At 41.4% G+C, this 20,546-nt stretch overlaps 4 protein-coding genes across 4 annotated transcripts in view; 1 reads left to right on the top strand and 3 right to left on the bottom strand.

Annotated features, from left to right (window-relative positions):
- Window positions 1-771: 771 nt before the first annotated feature.
- Spata45 (spermatogenesis associated 45) lies at window positions 772-1,080 on the bottom strand. Its single transcript, XM_046438448.1, has one exon. It carries the CDS (start codon window positions 1,078-1,080, stop codon window positions 772-774), a length of 309 nt encoding a protein of 102 aa, XP_046294404.1.
- Window positions 1,081-10,401: 9,321 nt separating this feature from the next.
- LOC124088693 (protein FAM220A) lies at window positions 10,402-12,147 on the bottom strand. Its single transcript, XM_046438429.1, has one exon. It carries the CDS (start codon window positions 12,145-12,147, stop codon window positions 11,350-11,352), a length of 798 nt encoding a protein of 265 aa, XP_046294385.1. The 3' UTR covers window positions 10,402-11,349.
- A 61-nt stretch (window positions 12,148-12,208) lies between these two features.
- Window positions 12,209-12,548, bottom strand: LOC124088694 (small integral membrane protein 10-like protein 2A). The gene has a single exon (XM_046438430.2). It carries the CDS (start codon window positions 12,413-12,415, stop codon window positions 12,209-12,211), a length of 207 nt encoding a protein of 68 aa, XP_046294386.1. The 5' UTR covers window positions 12,416-12,548.
- Window positions 12,549-19,234: 6,686 nt separating this feature from the next.
- The window catches only part of Flvcr1 (FLVCR choline and heme transporter 1), a 34,617-nt gene continuing 33,305 nt past the window's right edge, over window positions 19,235-20,546 (top strand). Inside the window, exon 1 of the mRNA XM_046438453.2 lies at window positions 19,235-20,025. Coding sequence (XP_046294409.1) covers window positions 19,288-20,025 — 738 coding nt within the window. The 5' untranslated portion in view covers window positions 19,235-19,287. The remainder of the gene's footprint in view (window positions 20,026-20,546) is intronic.

The raw sequence follows: 20,546 nt of genomic DNA on the forward strand, positions 1-20,546 counted from the left end.
AACCAGCCTAATTTACTGATACTTTTTCCTTCAGACAGATTAAAGTATCTCAGGGTAATACCTAGTGTGTTAGTCAGCTTTCCATTGCTGTGACATAGTAGCTATGACAAAATACCTGACAAAAACAACTGAAAGAAGAAAAGTTTTATTTTGCTCACGGTTGCAGAGGTTCAGTTCATGGTTAATTGACTTCATTGCTCTGGGCCCAGGTAAGGCAGAACAGCATGGTGGAAGGGAATGGTGGTAGAAAGCTGCTCATTTTATGGCAGCCAGGAAGAGGGAGAGAGAAAGAGAGAGAGGGGAGGGGGAGGAGAGAGGCACCTCATGAGAAGCCAGGGACAAGATATAATCCCCAATGGCATGCATCCAATAACCTACTTCCTCCAAACTCACTCTTTCTGCCTATAGTTAACACTCAGTAGTCAGTTTCAAATTATTAATCTACCATATGGATTAATTCACTGATGAGATTACAGCTTTCATATCTAATGATTTCACTTCTGAACATTGCTACATTGGATATCATGTTTTCTTTTCTTTTTTTTAACTGTATCTCTTATTTATTTGTTTATTTTTATGTGGTGCTGAGGATCGAACCCAGTGCCTCGCTCATGCAAGGCAAGTGCTCTACCGCTGAGCCACAGCCTCAGCCCCGGATATCATGTTTTCAACACATGAATTTTGGGGGAGACACTGTATATCCAAACCATAATATATAGGAACCTCTTTTGACCCCAGAATTTTTTTCCTAAATTTTCTTATGAATTCTTCCTATGAAGAGTAGGAATTCTCCTGTAACATCTTACTTTTTGGCTCAAAGTGCCTTTTCTCTGGGTGAACAAAGACACTTGGTTGGACCCAGGAGCTCCTGCTGCTCTCAGGAATACCTTCATTGAAATGGGTGAAAACACATGACTGATGGGCACCACTGAAGTGCCTCTTCTGAACTCTCAGGAAGCTGACTTGATTGCTTCTTTCCACAAAACAGTTGGTTTCACGCTTTTCATTTATCTGCTCCAGGAGATGTTGTTTGCTTATTCTATTTTGATTTATTGTTTTTAATCTGTTGATGGATGACATGATAACAAATAAACTCTCAAGTTGTTCTTGCTATCCTGCAAATGAAAAAAATACTATCAGTTGCCTGCCTGACCTAGAAGCAGTATTCACAATTATATTTACATTCCTCTTTCTCCTTCTGCAAAATATTCCTACTACCACCATGTCCCCAACCCCACATCTCACCCCAGTTTTTGCTATTGTCTCCTAAGGACTTTGTGGTTTTGGGTTTTCTTCAGGGAGAAAAAGACCAAAAAAAGTATTAGGAAAAGAGTATATTTTGTTTTTGAAAATACTATGCATTGGTTCTGATTATAACGATATTGTTACTTCTGATTTAATACGCAATATACATGTACATATATTGAAAGGTTAATAATCTTGAGAACTGTTTGCTAATCTTGTTCCCAGAATGTGCTGTCCCCAACTGCCAAACTGCAGAATGTATCCCCTCACCCAGTTGCAGGCAAACCGCCCACTCGCCCTGACCCATCAATGAACTTCCCTCCCTGCCCTCTCCAAGGAAAGTATATAAGCTCTGCTTAAGCTGTTCTCAGGGCTCTTTGCTCTATTCAAGTGAACTCTGAGCCCCAGCATGCTGGACCCCAATAAACCCTTTGCTGTTGCATGAGACAGTCTCTTGGTGGTCTCTTCCTCCGACGCTCGCCTGACCTTTACAATATATGTATGTATATATATTAGAATATATATATATATGAAAATTAAGGAAATACAGAAAAGTTTAAGGCAGAAAAGTTAAAGTCACTTTTTTTTTGCGGGAAGGTTATTGGAAATTGAACCCAGGGGGGCTTAACCACTGAGAAACATCCCCAGCCCTTTTTATATTTTATTTAAAGACAGACTCTTGCTAAGTTGCTTAGAGTCTTGCTAAATTGCTAGGGCTGGCAATCCTCCTGCCTCAGCCTTCTGAGATGCTGGGATTACAGGCATGTGCCACCACACCCAGATTAAAGTCACTTTTGATTCAGTGGTCACCAACATTTCGGGTGTTACAAATATCCAAAATATCCAAAGTTATTTCATTATAAAAAGTACTGAAAAAGTCATTAAGTTGGCTATGGTAGAACATAGATTTAAAAATATGTGTTAAGTACTTAGGGATTTTTTTTAAAATATTTTTTTAGATGTTGATGGATCTTTATTTTATTCATTTATTTAAATGCGGTGCTGAGAATCAAACCCAGGGCCTCACATATGCTAGGCAAGTGCTCTACCACTGAGCCACAACCCCAGCCCCACTTAGGAATGTTTTTATTTGTTAAGGCCATAGATTTGTCATTTCAGGCATCTGAAGTGCTTAAAAATCAAATGTGTTAAATTTATAAGGGAAGTTTATATTTAAAGGACTTGTATTAACTAAGTTTTAAATGGACTGATTACTTCAGGGTATCTAGTCTTCTCAACTTGAGTTACTTGAAAATTAGCAGAAAAAAATAAGGGTTATTCTTTTTTCTTATTTTATAGGATTTGTTTTTTATATATATTTTTTATTTTGACAGTTTTGGGGCTTGAACCCAGGACCCTGAACATTAAGGTCAAGTGCTCTACCACTGAGCTACATCCCTAGGTAAAGTTTATCATTCTTACTGTAAACAAAAATAACAAATTTATAAATAGAATAATAAAAACCATACTGAAATCAAAAGTTGGCAAAAGGATTGTACAATTTTTACTTTAGAAAATTAGCATTAATTTGAAATCCAAGTAACTATAAAAAGTACTTTCTACACACAAGGACTATGCTCAGACATTTAAGACAAGCTCATGTTAACATTTTTGTATACATGAACAGAATTTAAGAAGCAAATGCACAATGTGGGACTGGAAAGATTATTTTCTTTTTCTTTTTCTTTTTTTTTTTTGTTCAGGGGATTGAACCCAGGGGCACTTAACCATCGAACCACATTCCCAGCCCTTTTTAATATTTTGTTTAGAGACAAGGTCTCTCTGAGTTACTTAGGGCCACACTAATTTGCTGAGACTGGCAATCCTCCTGCCTCAGCCTCCTGAGCCTGGGATTACTGGTGTGTGCCACCGCACCTGGCCTGAACAGACTTTCATTGAAGTGTCTGTGATTAACTATTCAGACATATCTCCCAGTGAAAACTGCCAAGAAATGTGGGGGATTTTTCTGTTTTCCAAATTTTTCAGTGAAGAACTAACAAGAGAGTTAGGAACTATCAGGCCCCCGACTACAGAAGGCAAGAACCAGAGAGGACAGACAGTCTGATCCCAGGAAGGTTAAAGGAGTTTTTCCAGCCTTTACAAGAAGGGGCACAAAAACCAAAGCCCAAGGCCTGTGAACAGTGGGGAGTCTAAAGAAGACTTTTTCACAAGTTAGACCCAGGGATCACCTCCTCAGGGCAGCAGCAGTGAAGCAGAAATAAACTCTGCACTCAGACCAACTCAGAGTGGAAAACCCCTCCAGGGAAAGTTCCTGTGCTAGGATCCTTGCATTGTGCTTTCAGCCCAAATTCGCAATCAGGGTGTTAACCAGAAACAGCAAGCTGTGAAGCCAGGGTGGGTACAAAAAATGTCAGAATTTAGCTGCAGGGGATCCAGACGGGAAACACCTGTGTGTGCTTGCGTGCATGTGTGTGTGTGTGTGTGTGTGTGTGTGTGAAATAAAAAATATGAAAAGAAAAGAACCTTTTCCCCCTCTGAACTGTAGTATAATTTTTCCATTTCTGGCATGTGTACTTTTCCCATTTTATATTTCAGTCTCCCTTGGGAAATCCTTGAGCTTAGAATCCTTTTTTTCACAATAATTTTTGAAGTTTGAACTCAGTATAATGGAGGAGCCCAATAAGAAGTGGCTGACTTCTTAAAGATAAAAATCCAATAATGTTTGTTCATAAACATACAACCCTCCTGAAAATATTCCCTTGGTATTCAAGTGATTTAAGTAGACATCTTTAGATGTCAATTGAAGAAGTGAGAATATTCCTTTTCAACATTGGATCTAGTGAGTTTAACTTGAAGGAAGACAGAATGTCTTACACACTCAACATTAAAGAATTATATTGGCCTCCATAAAGCAAACTATGCCAATCATGAATGAATTATCTGGGATAATGAAAATCAAGAATAATATGGATGAAATAAAAATCGACATTTTTATTTAATTAGATGAATTAAAATAGCTCATTTTTATCATTAACTTAAAATTTCTTTTACTAATGATAGGAGTTCATCAGAAATCAAACTTTTGAATTCTATCTCCATTGATACTTTACCATCTGCTCTGGGGGATGTATAAACGAAATGGAGACCTGACTAAAGGAAAGTAAAAAGAAAACAGGGCAATTATTTTTTATGTACTTTTGAGTTAATTTATATTTTATTAAAAGCCCATCTTCTAGGCCGATTGCAAATGAAATGGAGATGTCTTAATTGAAAGTTCATTGAGATTGTCACAGAATTCAAACATTTATTACAAATTATCTAAAAACTGCAGCTCAATAAAATTACTCAGCTCTACAAGTTAGTGGTAAGATCATGGATTTTGGGGTTGTTTCAGATGCTAACTATGTTACCCACTAACTTCTTTGGGCCTCAGTTTATTTATATATTCAGTGGAAAGAACGTCCAACTCTTAAAGTATCATAATGAAGTGGCACCCCCTTTCTCCACAGAAAAGCCCTCTTCACCATGGCTGATTTTAGGACTGTCAGCAAAAGAGTCCGTTGTAGATAAACTTCCTATTTTCATGTTGCCCTGTTTACTTGGCCACTGGCCGAGAAGATACCAGCACTCCAGGTGCTGGAACCCCCTTACTAGTTTTTCACAAACGTATCCAGTATAGTACTTTGAAGAAATGTGCAAACAAGGCCTCTGGCCTTGAGCTGGGCTTCACAGAGATGTCTACATTTTTAAGATAAGTTACAGATGGGCCCATGGTAACATCTGGCAGGGGGAGGAAAGAAAAGGGAGATGAAGCTCTCCCCTTCTCAGGTGTTGTCCTTGAAGAGTTAACATGCCCAGAACAATGAAAGAAAAAGTTGCTTTTATGTGAACTTCTGCAGACTGCGAACTTCTGAGCCCCTCCCCTTACATGCTGGGTACAAAACTCTGAAACTTCCTGAACTCGGGGTTCAGGGGATTGATTGATTACAGCAAAGGCTGTACCCTCTGAACTTGGCTGCAGCCAAATAAAACTGTTTCCAGCTGTCTTCTGTGCCTTGCCTCATTTGTCCCTACAACAATAAGGACTAAAGGAGTTAAAATCTATGAAGAGTCTGCTATTGTCATCCTCAATGGTCACTGTATTATATTAATTATGTACTTTGAAAAAAAGGATTCATTCAGTTTATTAAATAGATGTTTTTGTTTTTTCTCTCCACTTAAATCTGTTTGTGTGTTGTGACACAAATTGACACCTAAGTGTAGCACTGAAGTGCTAGCGATTGTTCCTAAGCACAAGAATGCTGGCATATACCTGATGGAGAAATGTCTGTTAGATAAGCTTTGTGTAGGCATGAGTTGCAGTGCTGTAGGTCATGGGTTCAATTAATCAAGTGTTAATGAATCAACAATATCTATTAAATTAAATAGTAACAGAAACCAGACATGGTTGTGAGAGCCTGCAGCTACTCAGAAGGCTAACGCAGGAGATGGCTTGAGCCCAGAAGTCTAGGCCGGCCTGGACAATAAAGCGAGACCCTCCCTCCCTTCTAACATTCCCCTCACACACATAAAAATAAACAAACCATACAAAAGATTACATAGTGATTGTTTGAAAAAATATTGTGATCAGAGCCTCATGGGAACCTAACTTTCCTAGAAACAATGGTTCAGCATTTGCTAATTTTACTGTTTTCAGTGATTTTTTTAGAACGTAACTACTGAAAGAATGAGAATTGATTGCGTATAGAGAGAAAATATATTACTGTTTCTACAGAGTCATTATTATCAATTACCTTTTATTTATTTTTATTTTTTATATATTTTTTTCAATGGGCCTTTATTTATTTATATGCTGTGCTGAGAATCGAACCCAGTGCCTCACACCTGCTAGGCAAATGCTCTACCACTGAGCCACCACCCCAACCCTCAATTACCTTTTATATACAGCAATTCAATGCCAATTTGAAATCCACCTGTGAGGATCAGCCCACTGGGATGTTACCCTGGTGATGGAATGTTCTCATCTGGGCCATCCACCCTTGTTCTATTCATAGAACCCTGGTTAAGAAAAGTTTTAGAGTAAAAGAGACTATTTATTTACCTGTCATATATCTTTGGATACATTATTCCATCTTGAAATATCAATTTCTTCATCTATAAAATGGAAATAAAGATAATGTTAATATTTCATTAAGCGGGTTGTTTGTGGGTGGTCCATTGAGGAGAGGCAGATGGGATTAAATGAGGCAGATATGCAAAGCTCTGTGTGTTGTACCTGCCATCAATTTTTATACATATTTCTTGAGCACCTATTCTCTGCTTGGTGCTATTGTATGTATTAGGGGCAAATACTTGTCCCATGGAGAGTAGCTCTAATCTAAGGGTTCATTGGAGGTTCTCAGTCAATGGTAGCTATTTTTATTAATTTTATTAAAATCTCAAGCCTAGCATGGTGGTGTACCTAGAGTCCCACCTACTCTGAAGTCAGAAGAATTGTTTGAGCCCAGGAGTTTGGGACCAACTTGGAAAACACAGTAAGACCCCATCTCGAAAAGAAGAAAAAAATTCATATTTTACACAGAGAATTATTTTATTCATTTACCTATTTTCTTAGAAGAGAAGGTCTCCATTAAAAAACAATCTTTAGAAATAGAAAACTCATCATTTGTATTTCACAAATACAAATATAGTCCTCATTTCTTTATAGGAATTAATAATAAGGAAAAGAAAATAATTATTGCAGAAAGTGTTTCACAATGCCAGACAAATCAGTTCCCTAGAGATGCACTTGATGGTTTAGCAGCAAGCAACATACCAAGCACCCAACTTTGAGGGCCCTAGAACACAGAATTGAGAGGACCAAGACAGGACAGTTACCAAGGATAAGAGGGCATTTTTATTCATTGTTTTGTTTTGTTTGTTTTGTTTTGAACAAAGCTCCCCAGATAAATGCAAAGTGTTATCCAGAGGCCCAATCCACTGGGTCTGTCCTGGGCACCTGTGGGACTGGCCATTCTCTTAATTTTAGTCTCTGCCAACTAAACACATTCACTGGGTTAAGTGCAATGCTTCTCTATGACATGAGTTGCTAAGCAAAAAGCTTTTGTAGGTACTGAGGGGAGTATAAAAGAAAATGTAAGACCCAGTCCCTGGCTTCAAGAAGCTCAGATTTAAATAAGGAATAAAACAGGTGAAGGAAATCACATTGCGAGAAATTCAGTGAGTTTTTTGTTTGTTTGTTTGTTTGTTTGTTTTGATAGCAAGGATTGAACTCAGGGGCACTTAACCACTTAGCCACATCATCACCCCTTTTTTATATATATTTTATTTTGAGAGAGGGTCTCATTGAGTTGCTTAGAGCCTTGCTAAATTGCTGAGGCTGGCTTTGAAATTTCAATCCTTCTACCTGAGCCTCCCAAGGTGCTGGAATTACAGGTGTGCACCACCACACCCGGCCAGTGGGTGGTCTTGAATGTGCTATCAAGGTCAGAAGAGGTAGAGGCCTCCTAGATTCCAGACATGGAGAAAGACTAAGGAAAGAAGTAGGAATTGAGCTGACCTGGACCACAAAGGATGGGCAGGATATGGCTAAACTGAGAGAAGATAGGTGAGTGTTCCTAACAGATCACTCAAGGAAGACTGCAATCTAGAAATGCACAGGGCGTGCTGGAGCTATAGAGTGGCCCAATGTGGTACAGCTCCTTAAACCTTCCTGCCCAAAGGGGCAGTGTATTAGCAACCTTATACTCTCAGGCCTGGAGATCACGAATTCATTTTGCTGTAGTAGTTAACAAATATCTACTACTATCCTAATCATAGCATTCATGCACTGAATAGTTATTGAGCATTATTTTTTAGATACAATGCTAGGTGCAGGATATTCAAAGATGACTTAGACAGTTGCTGCCCCAAGAAGCTCATAGTTGGTTGGGAGACAAATACACATGACTAATGCAAAGAGCGGTATTGTAAATGTAAATGGGATTGGGCCAAAGAGAAATACACTCACAATTAGTTTGCACATGTTTCCCCATGAGTCACCTCAAGTCATTTTGGAAATAATTCAGAGTTTGTAACATACCTAATCTCTTATAATTGTTATACTGCTGATTCCCACAAATTCTTGTTGGAATAATGTGGGGTGTTCAGTAAACCATAGGTAAATATATGTTATGTGTTCGTTCCACTCGAGGGCTGCAAAGGCCCAAGGCATACTGTTTACCAGTCCCAAAGAGAGAACCTAGAGGACCCAACAGAGAGATTTTGGACATTTTATTACTTACTCCTCGGTGGTGGTGGATCAGGATACAATGGAGGGCTGCGCTGTGCCTATAAGCTGGGGGAATGTATAGGATAGGTGCATGCCCACTGTGCAGGTGGCTTTCTTCAGATGCTTCATTCCTTTACTTTACAACCAAGGTCATTTGTGTAGATATTCTCCCAAAGATTGGAGATAAGGGAAATGGCAGGCTCCCCCTCCCCATTTCCCTATTTCCCACATTCTTTTAGAGACCTTCATATCTCACTGCAAAATTTCTTAGGCACTGATTAGTGTTTAACCCAACAGTGTTATATTGCTTACTAATAGCTATTTTTGCCCTTTTTATTTATACTGGGTCTCACTAAGCTGAGGCTGGCTTTGAATTTGCAATTCTCCCATCTCAGCCTCCAGAGCCACTGGGATTACAGGTCTGTGTCACTGCACCAGCTTCAATTCATCTTCCACAGTAAGATATATTTTGATCATTCTACTTCTTCAGACAAGAGATTTCAAAGCCTTCTTAATATTTAGAGAATAAAACTGAGGTTCCTTAACTGAAATTCAAGGCCTCTCATGATTTGGCCCAGCCCACCCAGTTTTTATTGCAGCCATACCAGTTCTCCTACCCCATGCCATAGCCACTCTTACCTGGATGTCTTTTCTACCATCTAGAGTGTCCTCCCCTTCCTCTCCAACAACTGAACCTATTTTGTTTTCTTTCCCATGACCCGCCCCAAATTCACTGGCTGGTCTAGCACAAGATACAATAGTGACGTAGGTGATGTCCATTACTGACTGCTTGGCTACAGCTCAGTCTCCAACTCCACCTCTGCCACCACATTCCCTCCGTTCCAGAGCTGCAGGGACCTTGATCCACAATCTGCACCATGGAAAGAATCTACACCATGGAAAGTCTGTGTGAAAGTGTGTGTGTGTGTATGTGTGTGTGTTTGTGTGTGTGCGCGCGTGCCCATGGGTTTACCATGATTTGCTTATTGACTTAGAATTGCTCACTCCATTCCCTACCTTCCTTTGAGACCTGCTATCTTAGTTATCTGCTTTCTGGGCCTCATGCATGTTCTCTCCTTTGTCTAGGCCTCTTGGGATCAGGAGCTTGACTTCCAGTGGCTTGGTTCCATCTGGCACATCTCTAGATACCGTTTCCAGGAGCTATTTGTTCTCTCAACCGGAATCAGATAGTCGTCAGAAGTAAATGCTCCACACTGGCATAGGGAGGGAGACTGAAGGTCTATTTTTGGCATAATCTCTTCATCACTACTTCAGTAAATGAATTCCAAAGAATTAAAGCAACAGGAAGGTTGCACAATCTTTCTAGTATAACTCTAGCAAAGAAGAAATTAATTGCTTTAGGTGGGAGGGGTGAGCAGAGGCAGATTTGCTGTTTAAGTTAATAAAGCTTAAATTTCAGGGTGTCTTTGAAGGTCTTGCATATCATTTTGTATTTTAATTTTGTTGTCAGTTTCTTAAAAACTTTCCCCAAGATAATTTAAAAACCTGGCCCAACCCCAGGGTGGAGGGTAAAGAGCAATAATGCAGGTTTCAATTAATTCCAGTGAGGCAATTAAATTGAAAGAGAAAGTGAGGGTTTTTAAAGTGCTAGAACTTCAAGAAAGGGCTTTTTGTGCTAACCCATGACTTGGGAGGAATCAGCTTGGAAATATAATGCTCAGGTCCTACGTCACTAAGTCCTCTGGTCGTATACTTAATCAAACTGAGAGAGCAAATCATTTCCTTTACTTGGATAAGTAACTTTACAAGAAAATGAAGAAAATCAAACATAATGTTATTTTACTTTTGATTTTTTTTGTAATCATCATAATAATCAGTGTGTTATCTAAGATGTTTGAACATTTTAGAGACCTTGGTATATTAGGAAATCTGACTGATTTGACTTTTTTTTTTTTTTACACACGTAAAATAAGACATTTATTATGCTAAAGAACAGATTTTATTCTGCATTTTCCCCAAACACTAAAATAGCACATGGCATAGTAATTTAGCACACAATATAAATTGATATATGCAATCAGTTATCCCCCAAATAGCTGTTTTAAGTCTCACTTTGGGAGTCCTTAAAAACTTACACTTTTAAATGACCTTTATTAATAAAATTATCAATGAACAACAAAAGGAGTCACTTCAGAAAAATCTTAAAAGACATCAACTCTTAGGACTTTTGTAAAGGAGGTTCTTGATTTGCCTCTCTACATCTGAGCCAGAGCAAAGAGTCTCAAGTTCCTTTTCACTTAGAGTAACACTGCTAGGGTTCCTAGTTTGAGATGATTAAATTTAATATTGCAACTTTCACCATAGGGCCTCCATTTAAACAGCATTTCAAGTGGAAGGAGTATGAGAAAAGAAGTCAGATTTTACTGCAGACCAAAATTATTCTATGAGATGCAGAAATGGCAACAGCTCGCCATGAGCTTAGCAAGGTTTAATAAAAATACAGTGGGTAGACTTTACAAATATTCACTTCCAGGAGGTGATCAAAGAGGAGTTGAGGAGACAAGATGATGTCTGGGACAATAGCCCTTTAAAATGGATAGAGATCTCGAGATATATAAAGAATTTCATGTTAAATCACCATGTGCTTATCTGATATTAAACTGGATATATCAATAATCATCTGAAAGGGTTTTACCAATTCTGAGAGTCTTTTAAGCACAATTTAAAACATGCTAAAAATTCCTTCTGCATCCATCAGTTTTTGGTGAGTGAACTTGACTTCCTCTGCCTGGTCACACAAACCAAAGCAGGATCTGAGCAGCTAAGCTGTCTGCATCCAGACTTAATGGGAAAGAAATCATTCTAGGACAACTTCTAAAATTAATCTACTATTTTATTGTTCTGCTTGTACCTTAACTATGGCATAAGGGATTTGCTAATTGAAAAGGCTGTAGAGCCAGTAACCCCAGTGTTATCTCCAGACCATTTGAGGTACTTTTTACACATGAAAGCATTTTCTTATACTCTGTTGTTTGCTCTGAAAACATGGGCTTTAAATGGTCAAGGAAAACACATCTTGTCTTGTCCTCTAGGAGTACTTCAGGACAGGAGTGCAGTGTTGCAGGCAGCACAGAACGCAGGCGAGACAGTTCTGACTCAGAGCCTAGTCCCTCATGAAGAGCACTTGGTGGTTCACCCTTAAAAACTACCATTTCCCACAGTTTCGGAGGGACCGGCTGTCCTGACACCCAGGACTCTCCTTTGGGGCACTGTCCTCTCTGGCTGTCCATGGCTCTGGGCCCACTTCTTAGCCAGTCCCTCCCCAGAGCATCCCCAACACCGAGGAACACCCCAGCAAGATGCTCTTCTGCAGGAGCAAAGGACAGGCCCATGGCCTTGGTTGGAGCAGCTACGGGAGCTAAATTTCTTCCCATTGATTTCTTCAAATATGGAAGCTCTTTGTTGCCATTGTGAAGCAAGAGATCAGTGTCACTCAGATCGTTTTTCATTTCCAATGATAACACCTCATTCTGTGAATTTCCATTTACATCAACTGCAGACTTATCCATCCAGAAAGGTATATCTGCTGGGCAAGGGCTCTCCTTCTGTGTTCTTTTCTTAAGGCTACATAATTGTTTGTACCAGTCATCTCCTCCCTCCCCCTTTGCTTCTATCAGGCAGATGCCGAGGGTCCCTCCTCCGTCCCTCATGTTTTGTATTCTTTGATGCAGTGAGCCTGGGGTAACACCTTTGTCAATCAGGGGAGGGCCTTCAGTGGATCTCAATATGAACCTGCAGGCGCACGTTAAGCATCATGGAAGCCACGATGTAGAGGTAGGGGAAGTTGATACGCAGCCGCCAGGCCAGGTCGAAGAAGATAAGCAGTGTGCGGGTCAGCCCCTTGCAGAAGACCCCATAGGAGCGGGCGGCGGCCGAGCGCGAGAGGCGGACAGCCAGGCCCGACAGAGCCGCCGCCATATAGAGACCGGCGCTCCCACTGCCCGCCCGCCCGCCGTCCCTCTCCGCGCCGCGTCGTCCCGGGCCTCCGCCCCGGCCGCTGGCCTGCGCACGGCGCGCTCAGGGAGCAAGGGAGGCGGCGGTGAGGCCGGCGGGCGGGCGGGCCACTGGGCAGCCGAGTCCGCGCGTCACGCTAGGGAAGCGCCTCAGCGAGCCGCCGCCTGGTCCCGGCCCGGCCGCGCGGCCTCCTGATTTGACTTTTAATTTTAAATTATATTTAATTTTACTTGTAGTTTTTATTTGGAAAGTCTGAAAGAGTTTGCTTATGAAAAACATCTTGTTGTTTTAGAGAAATTTGTTTCAATCTAAAAGTTTTGACTTATTAAATTTGTAAGTAGTATCTTACATGCTTTGGATGACATATTAGCTTTCCATTGTTACAACAAAAAATGCCTGGGAAAATCAACTTAGAGGAAAAATTTGTATTTTCACTGTATCAGAGGTTTCAATCCACGTCACTTGGCCCCGTTACTTTGAGCTTGTGGTGAGGCAGAACATCATGGCAGAAGGGTGTGACAAGGTAAAGCTGCTCATGGCATCCAGGAAGCAAAGAAAGAGAGGAGGGGGTCAGGGTCCCAACATCCCCTTTAAGGGCGCACCTTGGATGACCTAACTTCCTTCCACTGAGCCTCACCTCCTAAAGATTCCCCCACCTCCCAACAGCACTATCTGCTAGGGACCAAGCCTTCAACACAGGAGTCTTTGGTGGGGACATTTAGATCCAAACCATAACAGATGATTTGTTTTGTTAATATTTTAGCAGTGTCATACTGGTAAATGTAGCATTTGTCTATTTCCATTGTATATATACCCTCATCATAGATGATTTTAAGCTACCAATGCTGATGTCATTGAGGGTGGAAAGAGATACATTCAATCAGCTCTCTCAAGCCTGTGCCCAACATACCACTACTTATAAGTTTGCCTTGTTATAAATCTGATGCTGTATTTCAGAATCACCAGGGGAAAATAGGTATGTATATTTAAGCTTAAATGATATTAACATGTAATTTGAAGACAATAATGATCTCAGAGCTGGAAAATTTCTTGTGAACTTCCCAGAAAGGCTAAATTAATGTGAAGTAGTCAGCCCTTTGCAACTCAAAGGTCTAAAAAAATGGCAGAATCATCTGCTTTCATGCATCGGTTTGGTTTAATTGCACTGATAACCTTAACTAGCATCAAGGACAAGAGGAAGAAAAATAAACAAAAAACACACAAGAGGGAAAATCCTGGGGCTTTTTATCCCTTCTAGGAAGGCAAAAGACGCATACAAATAAAATGTCTCAATGTGGGGAAAAAGTACACATGGGAGAATTCAGCATGGTCTGTGCTCCTTAGGAGAACAGAGTGTGGTGTTAGTGGTCCAAAATCTACCTCCTCATATAGCATCATGGATTGTATGTATGATAGTGTTATTTTAATATGCATCTTATCCTCCAAAGTTCTTAGATTATAGGAGACCTTTGCTTTGGAACAGCCACATCACTCTTAATGGCATCTTGAACCTTGACTCCTAGATATTCAGATCTCTTATCATTGAATGGTTACTTATTCAAATCTCTGGGAATTGGCATTCTACACTCATAATATAGTTCAATTTCATCCTGATTCCTAGCCAAGTGGTGCTCTTAGTAGTGTCCTTTCTGACAGAGATTAAGGTTCATGTTATGTTATACATGCAAACACATACTATGAAGTGTGATTCATGCCTAAATTGGTTAATAAATATCTACCACTGATACCACAAGAGAAAGGAGACAGTTTAAGGATTTAGAATGACCTTTCAAGAAATACTGCTGAGTTTTTCCCTTTTCTGGACTCCATTTTTAACTCTAAGGAATTTGTTGAACTTTATGAATTTTTTTCTAATTCTTCCATTAGAAATATATTTTTCACTTTTCAAAAATCCTGGCAACAAAGTCAGAAGAAATCTTAAATCTCACATAGCTCAATTTCCCATGGAATTTGGGAATCCTATCCACAACATACTTGTTCTGACTAGTTGGTTGCAGTGTTTGTAGGGGATGACATAGGATCATCTAGATATGTCCAGATGATATGTCACAAGGTAGTCCAATTGTTGACCATCTATAATGATAAGAAAATTACCTCTTATTAGACCAAAGATCATTAGGATCATTAGTATAAGCCACTGTGTGTGACCCTTTAGGTGCATTTGGAGAGCACCCTCCAGGAATAAACAACTGTAGAGGAATCCAAGCAGGTTTACATAGATAAGACGGGGAATTGAACCTGAGTCAATACAATGAGAATGAGATATGACTAGAGAAACACAAAGATATGAGTTAGATGAGTTGATAATGATGAGTGATGAGTGATTTACTAAATATTAGCATAGATAAGAAATCAGGCCCTGCTTAAGTGCTTTACATTTATTAGCCATTAATTTCTTACAAAGATCTCATGAAGAACATTGCCTTCATTTTACAGTTGTGTGAGTGCGCCCCTGTGCATGCGCACACACAGTAGCTAGTCAAAGGTCATACAGCTAAAAAGTGAAAGAGCTTGAATCTGAACCAAGACCATTTGGCTTCAGAGTTGGATATTTAGCCATTACAATAGATCAATTTACTGACTATAAGAGAATGCCTGTCATTGTTCAATCTTTTAATCCTCATAGCAATCCTACAAAGCAGGATTCTGTTACCCTATTACAAACAGCTAAGTAACTTGCCCAAGGTCATACAGCTAATGAGTATTAAAGTTGGGATTCAGTCCTAAGTAGCTAGTCTCTAGATCTGATGCCTTTCCCCATTACTATAGATTCCCTATATGGTAGACTCCAGATAGATGGTAATAGCATCAGATACAAAGCTTTGTCATATGCAGGGAAGGGAAATGGTAAGGTGGGCAAGAATAGGTACCAGCAAGTAAAACGTGGAGGAAAATTAGCTGCTGACTGGCTGTGTAGGACACCCAGGGAACTCTCAACCCAAAAGTAGAGAAGACAAATGATCTTTAAAAACCTTCCATAGGAGTACATTCCGGAAGCTGCCCATGCAGAGAGAAAAGTTATCTACAAATCTGGCAAGAGATGATCTCCAGCTCTCACTGATAATAGGGAAATGAAATTGAATATAATTTGCCTGTTTGGGTTTCAGGAAGGGGGTGAGAATTTTGCAAATACCTGAATGTTTACTATGATTGTTTAAACAAAAACGGTCCATTAAAATTCAAGCTGCTGGGCTGGGATTGTAGCTCAGGGGTAGAGTGCTTACCTAGCAAGTGTGAGGCATTGGGTTCGATCTTCAGCATCACATAAAAAATGAATAAATAAATAAAATAAAGGTATTGTGTCCATATTCTTAAAAAAATTTAAGCTGCTGTATTCCCTTTCTTAACAGATTTTTTTGTTGTTGTTTGTTTGTTTGAACACAGGGTCTCCCTATGTTACCCAGGCTTTCTTTAAACCTCTAGTCCTAAGCAATCCTCCTGCTTTAGCTTCTGAACAGCTGGGTCAGTAACAGGCGGGTACCACTGCCCCCGGCTTACACAGCTTTTTAAAAAGCTGCACAGAAAGTTTCATGGTACATAAAAGTATTAATAAGATGTCTGTGATAATTTGTGCTGAATATTAAGCACAGTAATTATTGTCTTTCAAAAATTCATAAAATAAACTTTTAAACTGAGGCTTAAGTTCATTGGATCTGATGTTACAGCTATTTTCTTTTATTCATTAGGTGAACATTGCTCAGTAATCTAAAATAATCTCCAAATAGATGCTCAGGAAATTATGCTGGGGGTGGAGTTATAAGATTTTTAATATATACATATTAATTCATTTACTAAGCAAGCAATTTTTAAAAATATTCAATAGTAAATTCTGTGCTTACTAACTGCATTGATTCAGTAAATATTTATTTTTATTTTTAATTAATTATTTATTGCTTTTTAGTTATACACAACAGCAGAATCTACTTTGATATAATTATAGAAGCATGGAATATATTTTATTCTAGTTAGGATCTCATTTGCTGGGGTACTGGGGATTGAACTCAGGGTCACTTGACCACTGAGCCACATCCCCAGCCCTATTTTGTATTTTATTTAGAGACAGGGTCTCACTGAGTTGCTTAGCACCTCGTCATTGCTGAGGCTGGCTTTGAACTCCCGATCCTTCTGTCTCAACCTCCAGGAGAAAGCCACCTGCCCAGCGTAGGACTTCATTCTTATGGATATACATGATAGTGGAATTCATTATGTTGTTTTCAAATAGGTACATGGGGAAATTATATCATATTTATTCCACCATCTTTCCTTTTCCTATCCCCCTCCTTCCCTTCCATTTCCCATTATCAATCTATTGTACTTCTATCCCCCCCCACCCCCATATTGTGGGTTAGCTTCCACACATCGGAGAAAACATTTGATCTTTGGTTTTTTGGGACAGTCTCCAGATCCTCCATCCATATTTTTACAAATATCATAAAGTTATTCTTCTTTAGGGCTGAGTTTAATATTCCATAGTGTATATATGCCACGTTTTCTTTATCCATTCATCTGTTGAAGAGCGCCTAGGTTGGTTCCATAGCTTAGCTATTGTGAACTGAGCTGCTATAAAAATTGATGTGGCGGCGTCACTATAGTATGTCGATTTAAAATCCTTTGGGTATATATTGAGGAGTGGGATAACTGGGTCAAATGGTGGTTCCATTCCAAGTGTTTGATTCAGCAAATACTGAACATGCACTTTGTGCTAGATTCTGACATACATTCTCAGAAAACAGTAGCAGCGAAAAGTAACAAATTTTCAGTCCTGCCTTTATGAAGCTCACATTCTAGTGGGGAGGGAGAAAATAATCAGAAAAAACATAAGTAAAATATAGGACATTTTAGATGCTAGTAAGCCCTAAGAAGAAAAATAAAGCAGGGTAAAAGCATGGGTGGCGGAAGGCAGGTAGTAATTAAATTGGGTAGCCAATGAAGACATTCTAATGCACGTACTTATGGAGCCAGATTTGAGGATAGGTAGTTGGTGTACTTAGGTAAATCGGGTCTAATATCGAGTAAGATAAAGAAAAATGGAGGCCATTATTGAGAATGGAGTCCAGGAAACCAGAGCAGCTCTTGGGGAAATTGAAATGTTAATGTCCCCAAGGCCGGGAACCCATCCTAAGGAACTGTTAATGAAACAGCTCCCAGCATACAATGAGGTGCTAATCCAAAACCGCCCCAGGCCCTTCCTGCCCAGATTACTCCTTCAGCCCATCCATCTCCCACCTTTTGGCCTTTCCACCTGCATTCTATCACTGAAGGATTAAGGGAAACAAAGGACAGGAGTGTGGGAAGACTAAAAGAAGATTTTAGCTATAAAAGAGGGAAGACCTCCCCCTTCCATGGATTCCGCCTTCCGGCCCCCTTCTTCCTCCAGGGAGAAGTCTTTTCTGCTATCCTTTAATAAAGCCTTCCACTTTCCACTCACGTTGCTGTGCTTCTCTGGTGTTTATACTTCAGCATTCCCAGAAGCAAGGACTCCTCACTGGTAAACAGCAGTAACACTTAGGGCTGCCTGATACACTTTTACACATGCCCAAAATAATAATGTAAGAAACAATAAAAACGTGTACAGGTTTTAGGGTGCTAGATATGGACACTTTTTTAAGTATATAAAGTAGTACGTGTGAGGCACTGGGTTCGATCCTCACCACCATATATAAACAAATAAATACAATAAAGGTATTGTGTCCATCTATAACAAATAAAAGGATCCTAGATATACCTAGTTTTAATTTCATTTTAATAGTAAATACTTAGGGTATCATTTTTTGTCAAATGTAGTTTTCCAAGGAGTGGTACGATTCACTTTTTCTCCACACCAGGAAGCCCCCAAGGTCCTGTTTACTTAGGAGTAAATGAACTATGTCTCATTTTAATGCTTTTATTCCCCACAGCCTGTAACTGGCGCACATCGTTCAAAACAAGTTTGGTACCTGGCACCAACGGAACCCACTGAAGGTGCAAGTCCACTTACTATTAACTACAGATTTGGGTCCTAGAGAACGAATGAGCAACAGGGTCCCCTCTGCACACGTCTCAGTCGCCTAATTAATGCAAGCCAGCGTGGAGGAGGTGGGGGAATTCCAACTTCGCAAGGACAAATTTCTGACGAAATCTCTTGAAATCTCTTTCTCTAATCGGACTGGAACGCTTTCTGGCCTTTTTCTTCTGCCGAAATAGAACGAACCTACAGATCGTGGTCTGTGTGCTCCAGAACCAGGGTCCCATTCAGAGAGCAGTGTAGGGGCGAGAGGCCACAGCAGTACTCCGACCTCAGGAAGCCCCTCTTGGTGGCGAACACGGTACCTGTCCCTGGGTCGTTTCCCTGCTTCGCCCGCTCCCTCGTTCCGGGTCTGGAGCTGCCCAATCCGCGGGCCACCTCCCGCCCGCCCAGCCCCAAGAGCCAGAGGACCCCGAGGACCCTGCCCATCCTTCCTGGAAGGAGAACACACTCAGCAGGGTCTTCCTCTCTAGCCTCCGGGTACGTTTGCAGCCCGCCCCGCCCTTCTCGGCAGGTTCCCTATTGGCTCTCGCGCCGGGAGAAGATGCCCTCTGATTGGCCGGCGAGCCGCTACCACTTCGGACGCGGCGCTCTCGGGGCGGGGCCTGCCATGGAGTGACTAGCGGCCCGGAGGAGCGTGGGGAGGACGCGTTCACCTGCGCTCTCAGGCTGGGCTAGTGTGTGCACCACCCGGGAAGGGTAGCCGGAGTGGGGGACCCAGGGGGTGGTGGGGCTGGGGTGCCGGGAGGGACCAGGTACAGAGGTAGGGAGGTGGGCTGGGGCGCGAAGCAGCAGCAGGGAGCACGGTGACATGGCGCGGCCAGACGCTGAGGAGGGGGCGACGGTGGCCCCCGGGCACCCGCTTGCGAAAGGATACCTTCCGGTCCCGAGGGACTCTGCGGCCGGGAAGGTGAGCGCGGAGCAGCAGAACGGGCCCAGAGCTGGCTCCCTGCTCCTGAATGGGGTCCCCAGAGACAACGCCGCTGCCCTCTCGGGAGCGCTTGGCGGGCCGCAGATTCTGCTGGCTCCGGAAGAGGAGACCCAGGCCCGACTGTTATCCACGGACGCGGGGGAGGAGACTCCGGGGGCCGAAGGGACACCGCTGCCCCAGACCGCGCTTTCCACGCGGCGCTTTGTGGTGCTGCTGATCTTCAGTCTGTACTCGCTGGTGAACGCCTTTCAGTGGATCCAGTACAGCATCATCAGCAATGTGTTCCAGGGCTTCTATGGCGTCTCTTTGCTGCACATTGACTGGCTGTCCATGGTTTACATGCTGGCCTACGTGCCCCTCATATTCCCAGCCACCTGGCTGTTGGACACCAAAGGCCTGCGACTCACCGCCCTACTGGGCTCTGGCCTCAACTGCCTGGGTGCCTGGATCAAGTGCGGCAGTGTGCAGCAGCATCTCTTCTGGGTCACCATGTTGGGCCAGTGCCTATGCTCCGTGGCCCAGGTGTTCATCCTGGGCTTGCCCTCCCACATCGCCTCAGTTTGGTTTGGGCCCAAAGAGGTGTCCACGGCTTGCGCCACCGCCGTGCTGGGCAATCAGGTAAGGACCTGAGTGAAAGAGAAAAGTCGGATCCTTGGAGGACCAGAAAAAGCCATAGTCCATGTGAGCTAGGCATATAAATGGACCTCGGGAGACATTTGTCTATGAAATGAAGATGAGGAGATGAATAGTTGTAAAATAAGAGGCAGTCTTGTATTAAAGAGGGCTTTTTAGGCTCTTTGTAAGGACAGAACTTTCAAAATCAGCTTACAGTGACTACCTTGTCGTCTTGCTTTGAAAATTATTTATATTGGCCTGTATGTGCTTAATGTCATAGAAAACTTGCAGGGCATTAATGAAGTAAACTTGCATAGGTGTTATGTTTGTCACCAGTGTGTTCTTTGCAAAAGGGAGGTGGTGGATTCTGGGAAGTTTGTTTTCATTTAGAGTGGTCATTGTGAACACTATTTAATTTTATATATTAGTAGTCAGCACAGAGCTATGTATTAATGACTCCTAAATCAATGTTCTGGTGATAAAGATTTCAAGGCATTACTGAGTCCAATTACTTACTTTTAACA

The sequence above is a fragment of the Marmota monax genome, unplaced genomic scaffold (genome assembly GCF_021218885.2).
Source record: "Marmota monax isolate L192 unplaced genomic scaffold, Marmota_monax_Labrador192_F-V1.1 WCK01_AAM20220418_F8-fsc00118, whole genome shotgun sequence".
Classification (NCBI taxonomy): Eukaryota; Metazoa; Chordata; class Mammalia; order Rodentia; family Sciuridae; genus Marmota; species Marmota monax.

Coding starts and splice junctions, on each gene's coding strand:
- Spata45 (XM_046438448.1), bottom strand. CDS start 1,080: ATGTCATCCATCAACAGATTAAAAACAATAAATCAAAATAGAATAAGC.
- LOC124088693 (XM_046438429.1), bottom strand. CDS start 12,147: ATGAGGGACGGAGGAGGGACCCTCGGCATCTGCCTGATAGAAGCAAAG.
- LOC124088694 (XM_046438430.2), bottom strand. CDS start 12,415: ATGGCGGCGGCTCTGTCGGGCCTGGCTGTCCGCCTCTCGCGCTCGGCC.